Source organism: Ctenopharyngodon idella, chromosome 5, assembly GCF_019924925.1.
Source record: "Ctenopharyngodon idella isolate HZGC_01 chromosome 5, HZGC01, whole genome shotgun sequence".
In the NCBI taxonomy this organism is placed as follows: Eukaryota; Metazoa; Chordata; class Actinopteri; order Cypriniformes; family Xenocyprididae; genus Ctenopharyngodon; species Ctenopharyngodon idella.
Window position 1 is genome coordinate 39707554 of NC_067224.1, and position 23774 is coordinate 39731327.

The window sequence follows — 23774 nt, forward strand, 5'->3', positions numbered from 1 at the left end:
TGTTCAGTGGAATAACTAATGGAATATTGTTAAATTCTCTGGTAATCAGGTGACCAGATCACGATTCGCAAAACAGAATACAAAGCTTAAATTTATGGACTCACGTAACTCTCTCATTCGGCATGAACCAAAATGTTTCCATGGCTGCGATGTCACATTTAATTGCTAACCTATTATTTCTTTATAAACAAAGCTTTGTGCTTCACTCGTTTCATATTCAAGTAAATACTGCCACAGTCCTATCAGTGGGTACCGAATATACCCAGATTCTCGGTACTACTGGTACTACAGAAATGCGGGTATCGTCACATTTTCAAAATTTCAGTACCGACTTGGTACCGAAGTACCGGTACTTTTGACAACACTACACTCAATAGTGTTCCCTGAAATCTCTCTGCAGCATTTTGTGTCTTGTATTTAACTTAGTGAAATAAATATTTAAATTTTATTTATAAATCATATTTCATGAAAAGTTAGTTTGATGCTGTAACCCTAATATATAATTTTATATAAATACATAATTTGTGTGTGTGTGTGTGTGTGTGTGTGTATATATATATATATATATATATATATATATATGTATATATTGCTTGGATTAATACTAAATAATAATGTATAGTTAGCAGTCATTATCAAAATGAATCCCATCAAGGTGATCAGATTCCCATTATCCCTCTTATAACATGACTACTTACCAAATAAATAATGGAGGGGAAGTATTGAGTTTAAATAATTGTATCATGTGAGAATAAAGAAAGCGACTGATACTAGATACTGTATATACAAAAAGGACAGCTCTAATATTACACAGTTTAGCAATAATTATGCTATTATATTTGACAGCAGAATGCTAAGATTGACCAATCAGAATCAAGTATTCTAGAGAGCCATTTAGTCATTTCTGTCAGCCACTAGTGTAGCTTGACTGTAGCCTAACTACTTAAAACAGACCTGCTGCTTCAAGTTTTGCCTTTCAGTTCTCATGACATCATCTCCAGAGGAGTGTATATGTGTGGGTGATAAACTTTTCGTCGATGATAAGATAAAATGAGAATGTTCCAGTTCATGCGATGATAAAATAAGCTGCTCTCTCAGAGGCTCTCCACAGGCAGTCGAGTGTTTCAGCCGTGAGGATTAAGCTGCAGCTCTTCTGGCGAGAACTTGTAGATTGCAGCTGCAGTATTTCTTCAAGTGTTTTTGCTCGTCTGCTGATTTCAGACAGGACGGGCTCTGTGACAGGTTTAGACTGTAAATAAACGTTTGGGGGGAGTGTGTTGGGTTTGGATGCGGACGGGTCTGAGGTTGTGGGAGTGTGATTTTTGTTTTGTGTGAAAAGCAGTGGGAAGTTTGGCAGAGAGATTAAGTTGGTTTGGTCCTCGCTGTACCCCAGCCAGCTTTACGGAGATTTAATATTCTACGTTCTGGTTTATGGTGGGATTTAATACAGGGATCTGGTCTAAACTAAGCTTTATAAGGTTGTGGTTTGGAGCTGCTGTTACATGCTGGTTAGTGTCAGTACACAGGATCACAGCTGGGTGTGTGTTCTGTGTCAATGTCAGTTTCTTTCTTTTTCTTTCTTTTTGTACTTCTGTACCATCTGACACTAACATTATGCCATGGTACCAGCAGTTTGTCTTTTTTTTTTTCTCTCTCTAGGTTTAAAGAAAATGCGATTGGTGTTTGCCTGTGTAAAACCTGACACAATGAAGCTAGGAGAATATTGTGGGTGGTTGCCAGGGCATTGCTACATGGTTGCTAAGGTGTTCAGGATGTTTTTTTGCAGTACACTGTGGCTAGGATGTTGTGGGTGGTTGTTAGGGTATTGCTAGGGTGTACTGGGTGTTTGCTAGGTAATTTGCTTACCGGCTCAAATTTTAAAAAAAAATCCACTGTTCACTTATACTGAAAAACAAACATTTAGAACTGTAATTCAAATCAGTGTTGTTATTGTTGACTAAAACTAAAACTATTAAAAATTGTAGGGACTACAATGAGCTTCTTCCCTTCTTACAATGAGATCCTTCTTCATTAAAATTTACATAAACCCTGCCCCTGAGAACACACAACAAAGGGGTGAAGCCATGTTGGGCTGCTTTAGAGAAGAGGAAGAGTTGTTGTAGTAGAGTGTTGTTACCATGCCGTCATTTTACGCCGAACTGCTTCACAAACGAGGGTCAATTCAACGCTGGATTTGCACAAAAGATTAACATGACGGCACATGCTAGTCGATGAGTTGAATCAACTCCACAGCAACTACATAAATTTATCCACTAACCATTCAGAAACGTCCAGTTTTGAAAGTTGTGTCCGACTCCATCAGTGTCCAACTCCGGTTTGAACAATGTAAGGCTGAACACTGTTACTGACAATCCTCATTTTGGCTGTGTGAGATTCTCCAGCTTTGTTTTTGTCAAGCAACCGACGCGTGAGCTGTTAAAGCTCCGCCCTCTTCTGGAAAGGGGGCCGGGAGCAGCAGCTCATTTGCATTTAAAAGGACACACACAAAAACGGCGTGTTTTTGCTCACATCCAAATAGGGGCAAATGTGACAAGCTATAATAAATACTTATATTACATCTTGTGAAAAGGGCATTATAGGTCCCCATTTACTTTTTTGATTCTGCAACTCTCTCTTTCTGTTTGTTTCATTATTTTTCTTTTTCCAGGTGGAATGTAGCCATGTAGGTGTATTTTGGCAGCAGGTCTGTTCTGTATTATAGATACACTGTAGTCACATTATCACTTTATTCATACACTAGTTAAGTTTGTAGAAACATACACACAGTAAAGAACATGTATCTTTTGTATCCTTTTAAATGGCCGTTATGGGAAAACATTACAGTTTATTGAAGATGTCTTTATTTTCCATGAAACCTGATATGATGTCAGAAATCATTTTGCTGAATTATTAATGACGTGGCCATTAAGTACAAGCTGTACCGCTTCTCCTGAACAAGTTAGCAGATTGTGCTTCAAGTCTCACCAATAAATCTGCTTGAAACCAGATGTAAGATTCCACATGTGAACGCGAGATGGGCTGGAAACAAACTCAACCATTCATTCAGCCATTTATGCTATTTGATTACACAGTGCTTTGAATTACTTGATTCTGATTGGTCATTCTGTGATCAAAACCATTAAAAAGTTTGTGGTCAGTAAGAATTTTAAATGCTTTTGTAATATTAAAACTAAAATATTGTTACAATTAAAAATAGCTTTTTTCTATTTGAATATGTCTTATTTATTCCTGTGATCAAAGCTGAATTTTCAGCATCATTACTCCAGTCTTCAGTGTCACATGATCCTTCAGAAATAATATGCTGAATATTCCTTCAGAAATAATATTCTAATATGCTGATTTGCTGCTCAGAAAACAGTTTTTTATTATTATCAATGTTGAAAGCAGTTGTGCAGCTTAATATAGTTAATAAAGTTTGTTTGATTTAATGCATCCTTACTGAATAAAAGTATTATCTTTTTGGCAAAAAAATTAATATATTTTTAAAAAAAATTTACTAAATCATCTTTTTTAATTTATTTTAACAATTTCCATTAAAACTAGAATATGTGATTTAGTGTTTATTTTTCTCTTTAAAAATTTCCTAGGGGACAGAAAAGTGCCCTTAATTGAATAATCACCCATTTTTTATATTGTTTCATTGCCAGAAACAAACACAACCATTCATTACGACCCAGAACCGAATGAAATGCCTCTCTGTCTGACTTTTCAAACACATGGCTTAATTATTTGCGTAGATCTGTTCAGTATAACGTGATGAAGCAAATGGTATCTGTCTCAGACACTTCATCTGAATATTACTGCACACATTTTCTCAGCAATGACGTTTCTTGACAGTTTTGGCCAGTCTCTATATACAGACTGCGTTCTGCTCTGAGTATTGATTGCGACAGCACTCGTGCTATACCTCAGACACACAAGGCATTTTATGAGTATTCACAGCTAGTTTATGTGTGTTTAGATTAAAGTTAATGAACGCATCTAGTTTAACTGCATGGGGCAATGAGTCTCTGAGGGACGTTTATGAAGTTGAATAGACCTTCTGTTCACTGTTCACCTAGCAGCCGTGCAACACCTTCAGAAACAGTAAAACCACTGATGCTGGAGTGGTAGACCATCTGTATGCGGTATGACAACACGGTTACGCTGTGTAAAATCACCACCTGTTATATTTCAGGTTTATATGTGGAATTGTGTGATTAGGAAATTGAATATATTCATGAAGAAAACATCTTTTATAATACCTCTATGTCCTTTTTGGTGCTTAGCATCCTGATACCAGCATGCTTTCGTTGTATTGAAGATGTACTAAACATCTCCTTTGTGTTCCATGCAGTGTTAATTTTGACAGCAAATTTTGATTTAGTTTTAGTCATAGTCTTTCGACTAAAAGTAATAATATTACTACTACTACTACTACTACTACTACAGTAGATTTAGTCGACTAAAATCTAAAGGGTTTAGTTAAATTGTAATACATTAAGTAAACATTTCTCAGATCCAATACACTGACATACAGTTGCAAGAAAAAGTATGTGAACCACTTGCAGAATCTGTAAAAATGTGAATAATTTTAACAAAATAAAAGAGATAATACAAAATGCATATTATGCATGTTATTTTTTATTTAGTACTGTCCTGAGTAAGATATTTTACATAAAAGATGTTTACATATAATCCACAAGACAAAAAAATAGCTGAATTTATTAAAATAACCCCATTCATAAGTATGTGAACCATTGATTCTTAATACTGTGTGTGGTTACCTGGATGATCTACGACTGTTTTTTTGTTTTGTGACGGTTGTTCATGAGTCCCTTGTTTGTCCTGAACAGTTAAACTGAGCTCTGTTCTTCAGAAAAAATCTCCAGGTCCTGCAGATTCTTCAGTTTTCCAGCATTTTTTGCATATTTGAACCCTTTACAACAGTGACTGAATGATTTTGAGATCCGTCTTTTCACACTGCGGACAACTGAAGGACTCAAACAACTATTAAAAAAGGTTCAAACATTCACTGATGCTCCAGAAGGAAACATGATGCATTAATAGACGGGGGGTGTCTTATCTAGCGAAACGATCTGTCATTTTCTAAAAAAAATACAAATTTATATACTTTTTATCCACAAATGCTCATCTTGCACCGCTCTGCGATGCGCCACACATTATGTTGGAAAGGTTGCGCGTGACGTAGGCGGAAGTACTGCGGTAGGGCGAAAAACTCCATCTTATTTTCTCCTCCAACTTCAAAATTGTCCGACAATGTTTTACCTTTTTTTTGTATAGGGCGTTTGACTTAAGGTGATGATACATGGGGCAACTTTTTGAGCAATGTTGCCATCAACTTGCAACCTGGTGAGACACAGGGCAACTAATTAGGGCAACGGACAGTTGGCAGCAATTAATCAGAGAGGAGCAAATCTATTGCCAACCCAAAGAATACTTTATTATAAACACTTGTTAGGCACTTTATTTAATTTTTTTAAATATTTTCTTTGTTTTTATTAAAAATATAAATGCCTTTGTGGTTAAAATGTATATAATTTTTTTTTTTTTAGAAAATGACTGATTGTTTCGCTAGATAAGACCCTTATTCCTCATCTGGGATCGTGTAGAGCCCTTTAAAGCTGCATTTAAACTGACATTTGGACCTTCAACCCATTGAACCCCAGTGAAGTCCACTATATGGAGAAAAATCTTGGAATGTTTTCCTCAAAAACCTTAATTTCTTTTCTGAATTCTGAAGTGAACTAATCCTTTAAGTATCAAATTTTTCTTGAGAAAATGTCTTTGAATCCACTTACACAGCTCTTGTGCAGTAACCATCACTGAAACCAGCAGCCCTCTAATTACTGGTGTGGCGTCTTGACTTACTAAACCACTGTCACACCACATGAATAAACAAGTCGTAAAAATATTTAACACCAGATTCAGGCCCAGCGAAAACATATGATACTCACCAAAATGCGTGTTTGCTTACAGGCTCTCTGAGTAACATGTTGTTCCAAAGATGTATGACTTACTTTTTTGTAGCTTTTTTCCATGCATTGGAAGCATACAGTGACGAAGCTCTGAAAATGGTCAAGAAGGGCCTTCATGTGACCTATGTGAAATATTCCAAATGTAATGAAGCCTGTGTATGACTGCGCTGTGTAAGTTTCAGTTGCTATTAGCTGAAATGACAGCTGAAATTAGCTGTCAAATCCCATACCGTCGGTTCTCGTACGTCATGCACATGAGCTCATTAATGCTTCCGCATTTGCGCTACCACTTAAAAGTTTGGGGTCAGTACAATTTTTTTTTAAAGGTACACTGTAACTTTTGGCCCTCTAGGGGTTAAAAAACAAAACTGCATGTTGATTCTTGTTTTATTACAAGCTCTGTCATATCTTTTTGCCAGCAGACTCCCCTCTCATTTTTTAAACGGGTGATTCCCCGGCGGTTGGAGATTTAGCGGCTCCATGTCAACCTTTCTCGCTTTTTGTGACAAACTAACCTATGACACTCCCGCACCTCACCCGTCAAAGTAGCCAAGCAACTTTTCTCTATTTATGGATATGACGAGACACAGACAGTAAGTGACGTATGTACGCAATTTCCCGCAAAAACCATTCCGACAGGTCTAAAATATAAACACTTATAATAAGCTTGCCATAGTGAATCAGGGTTAGACAAAAACACATTCTGGAAGAAGGATTGATGATGTATTGACTAATTATTTAAATTTTGTTCATTTTAAACACAAAAAAAATATACATAGTGTTCCTTTAAAAAATTAATACATTTATTCAGGAAGGACGCATTAAATTTATTAAAAAATGGCAGCAAAGACATTTATAATGTTATAAAAGATTTCTTTTTCAAATAAACGCTGTTCTTTTGAACTTTCTATTTATCAAAGAACCCTGAAAAAAATGTCACGGTTTTCACAAAAATATTAAGCAGCACACTGTTTTCAACATTGATAATAATAATAAATGTTTCTTGAGCAGCAAATCATCATATTAGAATGATTTCTGAAGGATCATGTGACACTGAAGACTGGAGTAATGATGCTGAAAATTCAGCTTTGATCACAGGAATAAATTACATTTTAACATATATTAAAATAGAAAATAGTTCTTTTAAATTGTAATAATTTTTCAGTTCTTTACAGTACTTACTGTTTTTTTGATCTAATAAATACAACCTTGGTGAACAAAAGAGACTAAAATCTTTCAAACCCCAAACTTTTGAATGGTAATGTCATAGTAGTTCACTTCAAGTCAAAAATGAAATGTTAATCATTTATTGCAAATTCATTTAAACAACAATTAAGAGCAGAGTTCTCATTTCTGATTGTTTTGAGGGAGCCGACACTCTTGCTCATATTGTGACATTTATTTGATAACTTTTATTTCTGCAACTGTCTGTTTTGAAATTCTGCAGGTCAGTGGATAAATGCATGAATTTTCATTCATTATTTTCTCTTTAAATCTGCAGTTAGACTCAAACCAGTTTTCCTCCCTGCCCTACAGACGAGTCAAAACCATGAAAACCGACCTGGCCCCATTCACTAAACATACATACATTTGTACACACATTCACACACACACACACTTGCTCCTTTATCTTCCATCAGATCTCATATTGGTCCCATTTCCTATCCTTTGAAATTTCTTCCGTACACTTTTCAGATGTGTTTATTGTGGGTGTTTATGTGTGTGTGCACAGTGTCCGCTGTTGTCCTCGAGGGCACAGCATACATCTGTTCTGTAACCGAACTAAATCAAAGACTAACACGCCACATGTTCTCAAGTGCATTAATGAGAAAACCCAAGAAGCTTTTACAATCGCACACGATGGCTAAAAAACAACCCCAAAAACACGTGTTTGCGAGTTAATTATTTGTTTCCACCTCCAAACTGGCTTTTGCTTTACTTATCCGAGATTGTGGTTTCGTGAATAACAGCATCCATGTTGTCTTTAGCCATTTTTTGGGTGCTGTTGTGCTGTAATTGCTCTCAGATGCTCCTTGTGTTTTATTTCTGTTTACTCTCTCCAGTGGAAACAGAAGTTATGACAGGAATCAAAGAACGCGGCGGGCTTTTGTGTTATTGCGGCCTCAAACCAGCGATGCTGCATTCTTATAACACATGTTTTCGACCAGGTTCTTGTCTTTTCGCCACATAAATGTTTTTCTCGAGTGCATTTCAAAAGTGCACTAGAAAGAGCGACGCTTTCATGCAGGATTGTGGCAAAACAATGATGAATGAGAGAACATTTACAGTGTCTCGTATAAAAGGCAGCTGAGCACACATGAAAGCATATGTCTGCCATCTGCAGGGTTTCTGTTTATATAAGATAATCTTATTAAAGAGGTGGTCATGTGATAATTGAAGAGCATTTGAGTGGTTCGAGATTGAAAGCGGACTGCGGTTTACGGTCGCACGAGTTTGCAACACTGCTGTAATGTCACGCTTGACTTGTGCATCAGGCTGAGGTTTCAGAGTTGTCTTTTCTTTAATTCTGTTTGAATTGGCCCGACCGCACCGGCCTCAGGTTCGCAGGGACGTCCGTTGTGATTTACGCACCACTTGAACTGGATTTGTTGCACTAAACATGAACTTTTGTCCCGTTTCAGAGCTGAGTTGTTTACTGTTGAAAGCTCAGCCGTCTTTGAAGTAAATCTCTACGTGGCTTCTTTTACTGTCTGATACTCTCTTTTTGTTTCCTAAAGCTTTCACAGTGAAACTTTACCCAAGTTCAAAAGTGCAGCCTATGTCTGTTTTAGTCACTTTTAATTGAATTCTGATTTGTACACTACCGTTCAAAAGTTTGGTGTGAGAATTTTTTTAAAGAAATGCATACCTTTATTCAGCAAGGATGCATTTAATGGATCAAAAGTGACAGTAAAGATGTTTTATAATGTCTGTTTCATCTATTTCAAATAAATGCTGTTCTTTTGAGCTGTCTATTCATCAAAGAATCCTGAAAAAATGTGTCACAGTTTCCTCAGAAATATTATGCTGCATAACTGTTTCTAACATTGATAATAAGAAATGTTTCTTGAGCAGCAAATCAGCATATTAGAATGATTTCTGAAGGATCATGTGACTCTGAAGACTGGAGTAAAGATCACAGGAATAAATTACATTTTGAAATATATTCAAATAGACAAACAAGTATTTTAATTGTCATAATTTTTCACAAAATTACTGTTTTACTGCATAAGAGACTTATTTCAAAACCATACAAAAAATCTTGCCAACCCATAAATATTGAATGCAGGGTTGCCTTACTATAAGTAAAACTGAGATGCTAAGTCAAAGTAACATTAATTACAGTTATTTTAAATGATAAAAATATCTGTTTTACTGTATTTTTAATCAAATAAATGCAACCTTGGTGAGCATAAGAGACTTTTTTCAAGAACATTAAAAAATTCTTAATGTTTAGAAACTTTTGATCGGTTGTGCATTTGAAAGAGCAACCCCAAATCAACCAATTTTTGTGGCATATTTATTGAATAATATGACTATGCATAATGCAGATAATGTCAGTCAGATAGCAACAGGTGATGTGTGTAGTTTTACTGTCAGCACAGAAGGCAATTGCAGTCTGTTTGTCCGGACTACGGCATGCATAACAACGATGTAGTCAGAAGTTTGGCTTCTCTATGTGTCACTATGTTGTTTTTACCATTAGCTGTGTGTCTTTTCAGCTCTCGGATGGAGGAAAGGCTGCTAAAGCAGGAGTCGCTGTGGGAGATCTGGTCCTGTCCATCGATGGCATCAGCACTGACGGCATGAACCACCTTGAGGCTCAGAATAAGATTAAAGCCAGCACAGACAAACTCAACCTCGCTTTACAAAAGTAAGAATATGCATGCACTGCTTTGGTAACTGGAAAAGACAAATACATTTTGGACGCAAAGATATAGGAAATAGACTTTTTATACAAATTTGAATACTAGACAGTACTATGTTCCGAATAACATACGCTCACTCTTATTTTTGCAGTATGTACTGTATATGTGCACAGTATTCAAATTATATGTATGCACAGAATATACAAACTATCTACTACCTTTGCCAAAATCTGCAGTACATAACTTGAACTTCCATTATCAGAGCAAGGGCAAAATCACAAGACTGAGATTTCATAATTCTTTTTCCCCAAAGTGCCTTCTTTGTTATTTCAGTGTATATAAACTAATTTTAGTTCATTAATGTTGAAACAGAGCCTGTAGTGTCTCAGAATGGCAAGCAAAATTAACTGTTCAATTTTCCTAATTTCTTTCTTGATTCATTATGTGGCATTTTTATACAGTTTATGTATTTATTTATTTTTGATTGAATAATTTATGTTTATTTATTATGTATTTTATGTAATCAGTATTTTATTTTTTTAATTTTATTATTTTATTTTTATTTTTTTATCTGAATTCCACTCAGATAAAAAAAATTCTACTGTTTGGAATGTTTATTTATTTATTTGTTTATTTATTTATTTGTAATTAATTTATTATTATTTATTATATTTTATTATCTTATTTATTATTCTTTTGTATTTAGAATAAAAAGAATTCTAACTATTATTATTATTATTATTATTATTATTATTATTTATTTATTTATTTATTTTCTCTCAAGGTGATACCTGAATGCCACTCGCTGAATTTAACATGCAACATGAGATCATGTGACAACAATAGAGCATTCTACTGTTCGGAATGTTTATTTTGGAATAATGCCTTCTGTTGCACTTTTTTTTAAATACTATTTTTAAAATGAGCTTGTCAAGCTACAAACATGACAAAAATAAACATAAATGTGGTCCCTATAATATTCCAAGACATATGATAGCTTTGTGTGTGGGAAAAAAAAAACATTTTAAGACCTTATGAAAGCTAAAACAATCAGACTTGCATCATAACAGTGTTTTTGAGCTGTGTCGGGTTGGGACTGTATGCTAACTCATCTCTCAGACCCAGTGTACTCATGTTGCACAAGCTCAAGCACTCACAATCTGTAGTAAATGCAGAGAACTAGTTGAGTGCAATTGTCCAAACTTTTGACTCTGTTTTAGGACCAGAATAAGTGTGTGTTTTGTTTGCATGTGTGTGCCAGCTTCCTGTTTTCCTGTTTGGTCCACTAACGGAAATTTCTGTCTCGCTGTCAAGCCTTGGGAATCACACACACACACACACACATGCTGACGGCCAGACTCAGTGTGTCCAGTGGTGACAGAAAAACGCTCATGGGCTGGTCTAGTGGAAGTAAAAACACAGAGAGAGACTGGCAATGTTGGACAGATAAATGAGCTGTGTCAGACATGATGAATATGGGAAAAAATCAGATACAGGCCTAAATGTAAGATTTATGTGTTTGAATTGCTTATAAAATTTCCATCCAGTTGGATTACACAGTTTTAACATAAACAAACTAATAAACATGTGATGCATACTTGGCAGTCATACTTGAATGAAACGGGTAAAAAACAAATAAGATTTTCATAGTAGTACTAATAAACCAAATGTGTTTTAAATGCACAATAACCAGGCTTAGATATTTATCATCAATTTGTTTCAATTTCATTCATTTTAACTAACTGAATATTACTTGTTGCACAGCTAGCCATATTTGAACCATTTTATTTTTTACTGAATAAATTCAATTGTTTTTATAATGAACAGATTTATGCTGATTCTAAACTATTTGAATAAATGTATTTTGAAAATATGATTATTTAAAGAAGCCATATTATGCCTTTTTACAAAGTCTTGATTTTGTTTTTGGGCTCTACTAGAACAGGTTTTCATGCTTGAATGTTCAAAATATCACATTATTTTTCACAGATTTAACAATGTTGAAGCTCCTCTCTTCCCAATCTGTCAGTAACGCTCTGTTTAGTTCTTGTCTCCATGAAGCTCCACCTTCCAAAAAAAGCACAATGTGCTCTGATTGGTTGGCTGGACCAGTGTGTTGTGATTGGTCAAGCGCTTTGAATGTGTTTGGGAAATGTCCCACCCCTTACCATAACTGTGAGTGTCAACACACTACAAACTCAACCAGGCCCCGCCCCTTTTTTGCATATGCCTTGGGCGGGAATTATTTTGTTCGTTCCCGGAAGAAAACTCAAGACTACAATGGAGGCGTTTCATGGAGTTCTGAAACAGTAACTTTGCAGACCTTTTTGATGTTCATTTAAAGAAGCATAATAGGTCCTCTTTACATAAAAGCAAATAAGTGCAAATAATTAATATTTAAAACTAAATAATTAAAAACTATGCTATGTTTTTTTTAAGTGCAGAAATTTATGTATGACTGACAAATATGCATTAGGTTTATTAGTTTATGTTAAAACTGTGTAATCCGTATTTTATATGCATTTTAAAATTAAAATAAATTCTTAGATGTAGACCTAAATATGCAAGACAATTGACTTTATCTCTCCCATGTTCAAAAGAGTGTTGTTTGAAATATAGTGATGGTAAAGTGATCACCTTCTCCTGGTTTTAATGGGTCTTAATATTAATAGAACTATACCAGCATCAGCACCACCTGAAACCAGCAGTGTGTGTGTGTGTGTGTGTGTGTGTGTGTGTGTGTGCGTGCATTCTTAATGAAGTATGATATGCAGACCTTCATGGTTTAGCTTCTGTACACACAGCTCTATGCAAGTATGTGAAAGCAAACACTTCTATCTACATGAGCTTGATTTCATGCATTTCTGAAATGTGTCAGTGCAATTAGTGTTGCATTCTCAGTGTTGCCTATAGGGGAGCTATAATGTGCATTAGCCTCAACTGTCTTTTTCTAGTCAGTTTTTGCTTGCTGGTCAACTGTTTTCATTTGAGAAGAATCTTGGTGGACCGACATTGCCCACTGGAGTAATTACAGTACATTTACATTTATGCAGTTAGTAGGCGCTTTTATCCACTACAAAAGGAAACTTACAAAAGAGGAGCAAAAGCAATTTGTCAGAGAGCCAACAATATTCATAATATGCAATGCCAGGTTTGTTAGTCAACTAGATTAGTTAATTAGGTTACACAAAAATGCTTAGTATGTTCATTGTGGCAGCAGACTTGCAATACACTGGTTAGGCATTTCACATTTATGTACTTGTATCGAGTATGTTTCCGGAAGTACCAAACCTCATTAATCAAGGGGGCAGTAGAGTTTCCATCAAATGTCCAAATCAGAAGCGTTATCATTCAGGTGGTTGCTATAAAGCTTTTGGCTCTTCAAACTGTTTCTCTGTCATGTCAGTAGTCGACCTGAAAGAGAAAAGTGACTGTAGAAGAAGACTTTCCTTAGAAGCCTTCATGAGAAGCCCCTGAAAATGCAAGAAACACTTTTGTTGCATGAATTGCACTCTGAAACATTCGAGAATACAGTCATGCACAAAATCTAGCTTACATAGATAGAAGTGTTTGCACTGGTCTAATGCAAAGAGTCCAGTTTTGGTTGATTAGCCTCTGCAGCACAAGGCATCTTTCTCCATTGACAGCCATTCAGCAACAGTTGTGTATTATTTCTGACCATATCATTTTTTTGGAAGCAACATAAATTGCAATGTTTTGCATATCAGTGGGCATTGCATGAAATAGACTAATATCTTTCCTGTTTGCTACACACTTTAGTCTGGGAGGTTATGTTGCGGTTAGGGTTTAATTTTACCTCTTACCTCTTAAATATATTTTATCTGTTATTCGTAATTACAGCAGCCTGCAGGTAATGAGTGATTTTATTCATTAAATTGCTTTTGTGTAAATCGGAAACTAGAGAATTAAACATTTTTGAGCAAGACAATCAAAAACCAGACATTTGTACGTTTTTGTGTGTTCATGTTTGTGTCTTTTTAGTGCTAATGGAGGACGCTTGAGTTTTATTGGAGCGTTATGTGGAGATGCCAAACTCGGCTTTAGCTGCAGTTATGGTGGAGAGATTTGGAGTTTTACAGGCTTTCTGTTGATTCTCATAGATGACAGTAGATTACACAGAGAGAACGAGAGACTCCATGTTAATTAAAAGCACATGCAGTGAATTATTTTATTGATTTCTTTTGGTTTGTTTGCTGTGAGAGGGCCAGTGTCACTGCTGTAGTTCATCTCACTTAGCAGCAGATGAACTCACACAGGTGGTCATATCATGTCCATTTATAATGTTAATTTCTTAAAGTTAATTGATTATTTAATTTTCTTCTTTTAATTCATTCTTTCACTGTGAAGTCCATTTATTTATTTATTTATTCATTTATTTATTTTTACATGACGTTTATTTATTTACTATGAAGTTCATTTATTTATTTCATTTTCCCCTGAAGTCCATTGTTAATTTCTTAAGGTTATTTATTTATTTATTTTATTGGTAAAACTTTACAATAAGGTTCATTAGTTAACATTAGTTAACTCCATTAGTTAACATGAACTAATAATGAACTGCACTTATACAGCATTTATTAATCTTTGTTAATGTTAATTTCAACATTTACTAATACATTATTAAAATCTTGTTAACATTAGTTAATGCACTGTGAACATGAACAAACAGTGAACAACTGTATTTTCATTAACTAACGTTAACGAAGATCAGTAAATACAGTAACAAATGTACTGCTCATGGTTAGTTCATGTTAGTTAATACATTAATTAATGTTTAACTAATGGACCTTATTGTAAAGTGTTACCATTTTATTCATTTATTTATTTTCCCCTCAAGTCCATTTACAATGTTAATTTCTTAAGGTTTCTTATACCAAAACAGTAGTGGTTTAGTGGTTTATGACACTTTCCACCTTCTTTCTGAACCATAGAATTAAACATCTTAATTGTTTAAACTGATTTCCTTAATTTAAAGTAAAAAAACAAGTTTATTTTTTCTTGAATCATTACAAATATTTTCTTTATAAGCTTAAATTGTTATCTTGTTTTAAGGATGCTTTCACTTATTATTTTATAGTGTATAAATATGAAATACATTTTGCATAATATGCATATTACATTTAGTCATTCAGCAGACGCTTTTATCCAAAGCTACTTACAAATGAGGAGAGCAATAGAAGCAATCAAACTAACAACAGGGCAACAATATGCAAGTGCTGTGACCAGTGTCAGTCAGTCCAGCACAGTACATGTAGCAAGCTTTTTTTCTTTCTTCTTAATATATATAGAATAGTAAGTGTAAGTATTAAAGGGTCAGGCTACTGGGTGGAATGAGAGGTAGAGTTGTGTGTCATCAACATAGCAGTGATAGGAAAAACCATGTTTCTGAATGACAGATCTTAGTGATGACATGTAGACGTAGAAGAGAAGTGGTCCAAGCACTGAGCCCTGAGGCACCCCAGTAGCTAGATGTTGCGACTTAGACACGACACCCTGAAGGACCTACCTGAGAGGGTAAGACTTGAACCATCGGAGTGCAGTTTCTGAGATGCCCTTATATTAGAGACAGTATAGGAGGAGAGATAGGCCTTTAGTAAAAAAAAAAAAAAAATGGGAGATATAATTGTGGTTTAATTTATTATAGACTGTGCAAGCATTATATATAATGCTATGCTGGTTTGATGTTTTTGAAACTTAATTTTTACATTCAGTTTTTGAGATTTCAGTCTTTCCCTATTCAAGTAGACAGGAGCTGTACTTGCTGGACTCATGATGGCCAACAAGTGGACTTTCCTCGTTGACGTTTGTTGTGTTTGGAGGATGTTTATATTGGCCGTTCTGAGACACTGCAGGCTTCTGTTTCGACATTAATGAACTAAAATGAGTTTATATACACTGAAATAACAAAAAAAGGAACTTTAGGGAAAAATAATTATGAAATCTCAGTCTTGTTTTTTTTTTGCCCTTGAAAGCCCTCTCTCAACAGCTTGAATCACGTAAACTAAGCTAAACAACAAATCTTGTCAGCTTCATGAAAACCTGTAATTCTTTATTCCATTTTTGTGTGTTTGTCCTTGATTGTGTGCATGTTGTTTATGCCTCTGTCTGTTCTTGAGTTACGGTTCAGGTTTGATGTTTTGTTTAGCCACATCCAAACACACAAATGATCCTCACTGGTTCTGAATGTTGAGTGCCAGATCCTAATCAGAGGCTAGATTAAACTGACCACACAACTTCTTAGGCACAGAATACGTCAAACATAGCATCAGATTCAACCATTTACTGCAGGGTTGAATGCAGGTTACTTGATTACATGGGTTTGTGGGAGGTGTTTTGCTGACTGATTGGAGGAAAAGTTTAGCTTGATTTAATTAAACCATCTAAACTCCATCCCAGTCCACTTTTGAGCAACCTCAGGACCATAACAAACCCTGACATTGGTTCATATCCACAGAGAGAGGAGAATAAGAGCTTATTTTGGTTTGCTGTCATTATTGGTTTTTTGTACTTACTTTTTGCTTTAACATCTGTAACTTATTTGCATTATTTATTTAAATTTTGATGTCACTTTCCCAGTTTCATATACTACCAATTAAAGATGTCTACAATTTAGCATTATTATCACCATTATTATTATTATTAATATTTATCAAGATCTTGGAAAATGTCAACTTTCTCCCCAAATTAACTTAATTTTGATTCTTGCAGATCTAAAACGTGGACTGTTATCACTCTACTGTGTCCCAAATGTCTAAAGCATAATTTTCAAAGAAAATTTTGGACAGATGCAGAGAGAACACAAATGTTTTTTCTGTTTAATCTATTCTGACTGATCTTTCATTAGCTAAATGCATAAACAATATGAAAGGGAATGAGACAATTTACATATGAACTTGAAAGGTGACGATGGGAAAAATACGGAGAGCAGCAGCTTTCATTTCTCCTCGACAGCCCCAAGACCACGCCGAACGCATGTTAGAAATCAGGAATGGTGAAAGAACATTGTGCTTGATACGTTTTTCATCTTCAAGCCAAACTTGGGTCTTCAGCTGGCAAAGTTTAAATCTCGTCTGGCTAGCGCACTTCCCATAATGTTTACACATTAGGTCAGTAGGTTGAGAGTAGGCGGTCTTTTGCATTGGTCGAATGCGTTCGTGTCAGAGTGTTTGAGTGGTCATACTCAAAGTTTTAGACCCCTTTTACACCTTTATTTAGCGTCGTCCACTTGCGATCCGATTGACCAAAATGCATCTTAATACCAGGTGTAAACAGGGCCTTAGTTGTTTCTGGAGTGTATTCGATGGTCAGTTTGCCATGAACAAGCCTCATATATGATTTATATGGCATGTTTTTTTCCCCTCATGACAGCTCTCAAAGCATTAAATTACTCTGTAAACCTCCTGCACTTTTATCTGTAAACTCTCTCTGTGAGTATATTGTGAGCTCTCAACTGTCTAAGGACTGAAAGTATAAGCTGCAGCTTGAACAAAAACACACACTGTCCTGTGCTGAGCACATCCCTGAATGTGTGTGTTGGCGTTCACAGGATATCACAGCTGGATAAAATCCCATTTTCCATTAGCGAGATACAGCAGGATAAAAATCAACATTTGGAAGGGAGTTCAAAGCATAATGAAATTTCCACCAACATAGAAATTTTGTAATATTTTATGGTTTCGTACTTGAAAAGAATATAATAATTCATGTCCTCTTGCTCTCTTGATTGAATACTGATATATTAATTTCCGATTTCAACATTGCATCTTAAAGGATTAGTTCACACAGAAATTAATATTCTGTCATTATTTATTTACCCTGCTGTCATTCCAAACCTGTATGACTTTCTTCTGTGGAACTCAAGAGAAGATGTTTAGCAGGATTTATAATGCCCAAGTTGCTCTTTTCCAAGTGACAAAATGACAAAAGGTTGAAAAAAAGAGTACATGATGACACAATATTTATTTTTGGATTAACTGTCCCTTTAAAACTGATGTGAGTCATTTCTGTGCTTCTAGTGTCACCACATGGTTTACTGAACACACTGCCATTGGTCCATTTTTCAGTGCATATGGTTCTTGAGTTGAGCTATGTGGAGAAAGTTTCTTTGGAGAAAGTTATACATTCTTCAGATCAGTGTATTGGTTTCTTGGTTACTTTAAGACTATGAAGCCTGTCAATAATAAACTGGAAAAAAATCATGTTTTTTAATTGGATTATTTTATTGAAACTTTAGACTAAATATTTTAGTTGCATTTTTTTTATATCATATTTGATACATCAGGCTTTTGGCTCATATAGTGTGATATAGTGAGAATATGAAGCTCAGGCTCAAGGTGGAAAAAACACCAAACTGAGCAAAAATTAAAAGGTTCTAAAATTGGAGGTAATATTGCAGTTTCACTTGCAGTTTCATTTGAATATGTGAACATATGACCTTGTCTGAGAAGCAAACTCTCATTTTCCCCCTGTTTAATCTCACTGTTGTTTAGGAGAATCAGTTGAGATAATAGAGATCTCATTTTTGACATTTTGTTCCTGTGGGTTGTTTTTAATAAGTCTTTCTCAAGCAGACCCATTCACACACTGTAGCAGAATAGGAAATCGGAGTTGGCAAGTGTTTTAGTTATTAATGAAGGAAAATCAGTATCATGCGTATCAGTCATGCGTCAGACAGCAGCCTGCAGGTGTGAGATATAAATGAGACGTCAAACAGATGCTCTGAGACAGTGTGAGACGGTGACCTCTGTCTTGCACTGTTTGTGCTACAGACATGAATGTATGGAAATTATTAGACATACAGTCATGTGAAAAAGTTTGGACACCTTATTGTATTCCATGCTTTTCTGTATCAGGACATTATAAAATATCATCTAGTGCATGGCAGGTCTTAAAATTTGGAAAATAAAAACAAAACAAAACAAAACACATGGCATTTCACACCATGTCATCATTTATTTAACAAAAAAAAAGCCAAGATGGAAAAGCCATGGGTGAAAAAGTTAGGACACCCTATGATTCAATTGCTTGTGGATCCACTTTTAGCAGAAAATAACTTGAAGTAATCATTTTCTGTATGATTTTTTCAGTCTCTCACATCATTCTGGAGGAATTTTACCCACTCTTCTTTACAATGTTGCTCCAGTTTATTGAGGTTTGTGTGAATTTGTCTATGCACAGCTCTTGCCACAACATTTCAGTCGGGATAAGGTCTGGACTTCAACTGGGCCAGTGCAACACCTTTATTCTTTTTTAGTCATTCTGTTGTAGTTTTGCTGGTGATCTTCGGATCATCGTCCAATTGCATGACCCAGTTTTGGCCAAGCTTTAGCTGTCGGACTGATGGTCTCACATTTGACCCTAGAATACTTTAGTATACAGAGGAGTATTGTACTCTCATGAACTTTAGCATTTAACATGTTAACTGAGGCCTGTAGAGTCTGAGGTGTAGCTCTTGGTTGTCTGCAATTTCTCTGAGCATTGCAAGCTCTGATCTTGGGCTGAATTTGCTGGGACGTCCACTCATAGGAGAATTGGCAACTATCTTGAATGTTTTCCACTTGTGAATAATCTTCCTCACTGTATAATGATGGACTTCAAACTGTTTGGAAATTGCCTTGTAACCCTTCTCAGATTGATGGCATCAACAATTGGTTCTCTAAGATCATTGCCGATGTCTTTCCTCCTTGGCATTGTGTTAACACACACCTGAAGTCTCCAGACACTCAAACTGCCAGAACTTCAGCTTTTATAGAGGTGATCACACTTGCTGATGATCATTTAATCAAAGGCATTTGATTGGCAGTGCCTGACTGCTACTTTGTCACCCATTGGTTTTCCATTTTGACCTAGTTTTTGTTGAATAAATAATGACACAGTGTGATATGTCATGAGTTGTTATTCATCTGAGGTTTTATTTTCCAAATTTTAAGACCTGCCAAGGACCAGATGATTTTTTATTACGCCCTGGTACAGAAAACCATGGAATTCAATAGGATATCTTAACTTTTTCACATGATTGTATGATATTCTCTTAGTGGATAATCAAGTAGGTAAAAAAATCCCACAGACTTGCATTGAAGGAGAAACCTGTTCCATATTGTATCATCACAAGAGACTTGTTGATGGACCAGTAAGAAACCACCTAGCAACCATCTAGAACATCCTAGCAACCACATAGTGAATATAGAAAATACAGACTAAATGATTTTATTAACTTCTCAGGACATAATTTTAGAAATATAGCTACATAAGACAATGCATCTGCACTTCTGCATTTATGTACTTGCATGCAGCTAACAAAAATATGTTCTAAGAATGTTTTGCTATCACATTTATAAATGTTCTCTGAATGTTCAAAACATTCAAAAATGTTTTAAAACTTTTTTGGGGGGTTATGCAAATGTTCTATTGTAGAATTTAGCAAAAATTATGGGAATATTACTTTTGAATGTCTCTAAACATTCTGAAACAAGTAGTAACATTTAAAAAATAGAATTCAGATGAAAATAAAAAGAAATAAAAATGGAAACATTCCATGAATATATAAATAATGTTTTTGTGCTAAAGTTTTGAGAACATTATTAAGGACCAGTTCGCTCTGAATGAAGGTTCTAATGATGTTACTGAAAGAACTTTTGTTCATAACGTTGAGAGAACCTTGCCAGAACGTTAGCCAAAGTTCTGAGAACGTTCCCTGTTTGCTGGGATAGCGTATGTTTCTGGATGACCACACACTTTTGCTCTCTGTCATTATAATGGTATGACAGAATGTTCTAAGAATCTGAGTGATGCTGATGCAATTAGTTTTCATTTTCTTTTATCATCATTTCTTTGCATTTCTCTTGTAGATGTTTCATTGCTTTGCCATTTAAGTTTTAAAATTACCTTAAATTGATTACAACAATGCAACATCAAGATATGACTAGAAATAATATGTAGGCTATACAAACGTTTAATCAATTAGAATTGTAAATCATGCATTGAATGACTTTTCCTCTAAGTTTGGTCCCTTGAAATATGTTTTGTGTGATATATGTTCTTTCAGTCAGTTCATGAGTATAAATCAACATGTGAGATCATTTATTTTATAACTTTGCTTCAGTCCACAAATCATTAGGCTTGATATCAGGCAGCTCTGAGGCAGAATCTTAGTAGACTCAGAAGCGCCTGTGTCTACTAAGAAATTGATTGCTGTGTCTTAATGAGAAAAAAATGATCATTCCGTTTATAATCAACTAGGCTTTGAACACTACAAGCTCCGGGCTACTCAGACCACTTTATTTTTATCCATTCATGTAAAATTAATTTTGTCTACAAATTAATTTTGTGTTCAGAAGGACAGTAAATCTGTTGTAACATTAATGACTTTATTGTCACTTTTGATCAATTTAATGCATCCATTCTGAATAAAAGTATTAATTTTACAAAGTATTAGGGCTAGGACAATACATCGATTCACGATACAAAGAATCTGGAGTAATTCTGATATTTTCCGATGTATCGCGATTCTCTCTCGAATCGATTCTGAGCTTAGTTTTTATGCTTTAGAAACACCTGTACTCTGCTTGCTTCCAGTTCCTTTACACACACCACTTGAACCTAAAATAATCAGTCATAAAGTCCGAAAAAGGTTGAAGCAAATTACAAGGATGTCCGCGGTAGGCTGTGTTTATATTTATCTTGTGTCATAAAAGCATTCTGAGCCGAGGTGCAAGTATGACTCATCCAAACGCATGATCGCTGTCCAGCAGTCTTCTTCGTGAGCATTTGAGTGTGGGTTAAAAACTAGCCTAGAGCACCATCTGCTGTTAAAACTAAGCTCAGAATCGTTTCGAGAGAGAAAATATCAGAATCGATCCAGAATCATTGTATCACGAATCGAGAATCAATGTATTGTCCCAGCCCTACAAAGTATAAACATATATAATCACGCTGTTCTATATAAGACATTGGCTCCTTAAAATAGTATAATTTATAAATATTTTGACCTTTGCTGAGAAGGACATTTAGAGACAGGTTGTCTTCAAATTTGATTAATTGAATACTACTGGATTTGTTAAAATAACTACTTCATAAGTACCAATCACTGCATTTAATACAAAGGACTCAGTTAAGTAACATGAATTAAACCAGAGTGGTTTCTCTCGTTCTCTCTCTGGCGATGCTTTGGCAGTCTTCTGTGTCCTGTGGATCTATATTGAGTGTACCGAGAACAGATTATTAGCTCATAACTGCAGCAGTGTGACCACTCATGTTCATCTGACCGGATCAACAGTGCTAAACCCGACCCGACCCGCTGGATCTCACTCTAAAGACCTCCGTGGAGGGGTACGCCCCCTTCTTATGAAGTCACGTGTGCATGTGCGGGTATTTACATAGAAACAAAGATGCCAAGGGTCCACATATAGGAGCAAACGCTTGCATCTCCTGTTATATAATACACTCTTCAAGATGTGTGTGGCTATATTTTAAGGACAAAATTGTACCCAGAAGCTATATCTGACAAAACCTCCCTTTGGGAACGTCCTTAAAGGTCAAAATGATTCATAAATAAATAAAACTTAAGAGATGTGTGAGATTGTTCTAGAAGGTGTTGAGTTCAGATTCTCAGAGATTGTAAACTGATACTCAATCGCTCTGCCAGCCTCAGACACACACAGCAATATCGCTTGCTGTCAAACCATAGTTTTAGTTTAATAACACACCACATCATGCAAGTTTCAAACCAAACCTGACCTGGTTTCTATTAATTGACGCAAACCTAATTCTGTTCTCCCCTGCAGGCAAAATAATTTCAGAAGCGTTCAACAAACTTCCATGCGGTTGTTCTGTGTCATTATGAATACAGGCCTATGATTTTATTGCAAACCACAGTTCGACGTTCCCTTATGTAATGACACTGCCAGCACTAGATGTGGTCACGGCAGAGTCATTAATGTTTTTGTCTGTTGTTTGTGTTCCAACAGAGCTTCCAGTCTTCCAAAACCAGCTGTGGCACCAAAGGTATGAGATTTACACACACATACAGCCAGCGAGAGCACACAGCTGGAGTATTGTGAATGGATTGTGTGTATGTTATTATACCCCTCTAAGACAGACACACAGCTCTATGAGTTGCATGAGTTTTAGTTTGGCATGTTTATAGCAAAAGTGCGCCTGCTGTGTTCAGTTATCTGTCTTGTATCGTTGTGTTCAGAATAGAATACTAGAACGATGCATACTGAACATTTAATAATGTATACTACCTATTTTTTTAAATATTATATGAAACAGTATGTAACTGCAGTGTGCTACACTGGTCTCATATGATGCATGTTTCTCATTACGCTGCATGTTTCATTTAGAAAGTTGCTGTCCATTTATAATCTCTGATAGATATAGTTATTTACATTTATGCATTGCATTTATATGTATGCATTTGTTAGATGCTTTTATCCAAAACGACATGCATTTCATTTAAGCTGTACATTTATATCAGTTCATGCATTCCCTGGGAATCGAACCCATATCATTGGTGCTGAAGGCACTATGCTTTACTGTTTGAGCTACAGGAATGCATTATTTGTGTTTTTTAATCCATTTTTATGTTAAAATGTCTTATCTATTGGCTCAATAATGAGTCAAGATGGAGATGTTAAAAATTTGAATGGTTAATGATGTTTATACATCTTATTGTAAATAGTCAAGCATTTTCTCAATACACAGTGCACACTGCATACTGTTTTAAGAAATAGTATGTAGTATGCCATTCTAGACATACTTAAGTTCAGAATGGCATGCTACGGTACCATGCTACTTATTTTATTTCTGCATTATAAAGTGTGTATATTATGCACAGTATGCCAATTATCACACACAAAAAAAGCTAAAATATGCATTTTTAGTG

At 35.4% G+C, this 23774-nt stretch overlaps 1 protein-coding gene across 8 annotated transcripts in view; it reads left to right on the forward strand.

Annotated features, from left to right (window-relative positions):
* pdlim5a (PDZ and LIM domain 5a) overlaps positions 1-23774 on the forward strand; it is a 64416-nt gene that overhangs the window by 10020 nt on the left and 30622 nt on the right. For all 8 annotated transcript variants that reach the window (XM_051894008.1, XM_051894007.1, XM_051894009.1 and 5 more), the window contains exons 3-4: positions 9722-9873; positions 22855-22891. In XM_051894008.1, coding sequence (XP_051749968.1) covers positions 9722-9873; positions 22855-22891 — 189 coding nt within the window. The remainder of the gene's footprint in view (positions 1-9721; positions 9874-22854; positions 22892-23774) is intronic.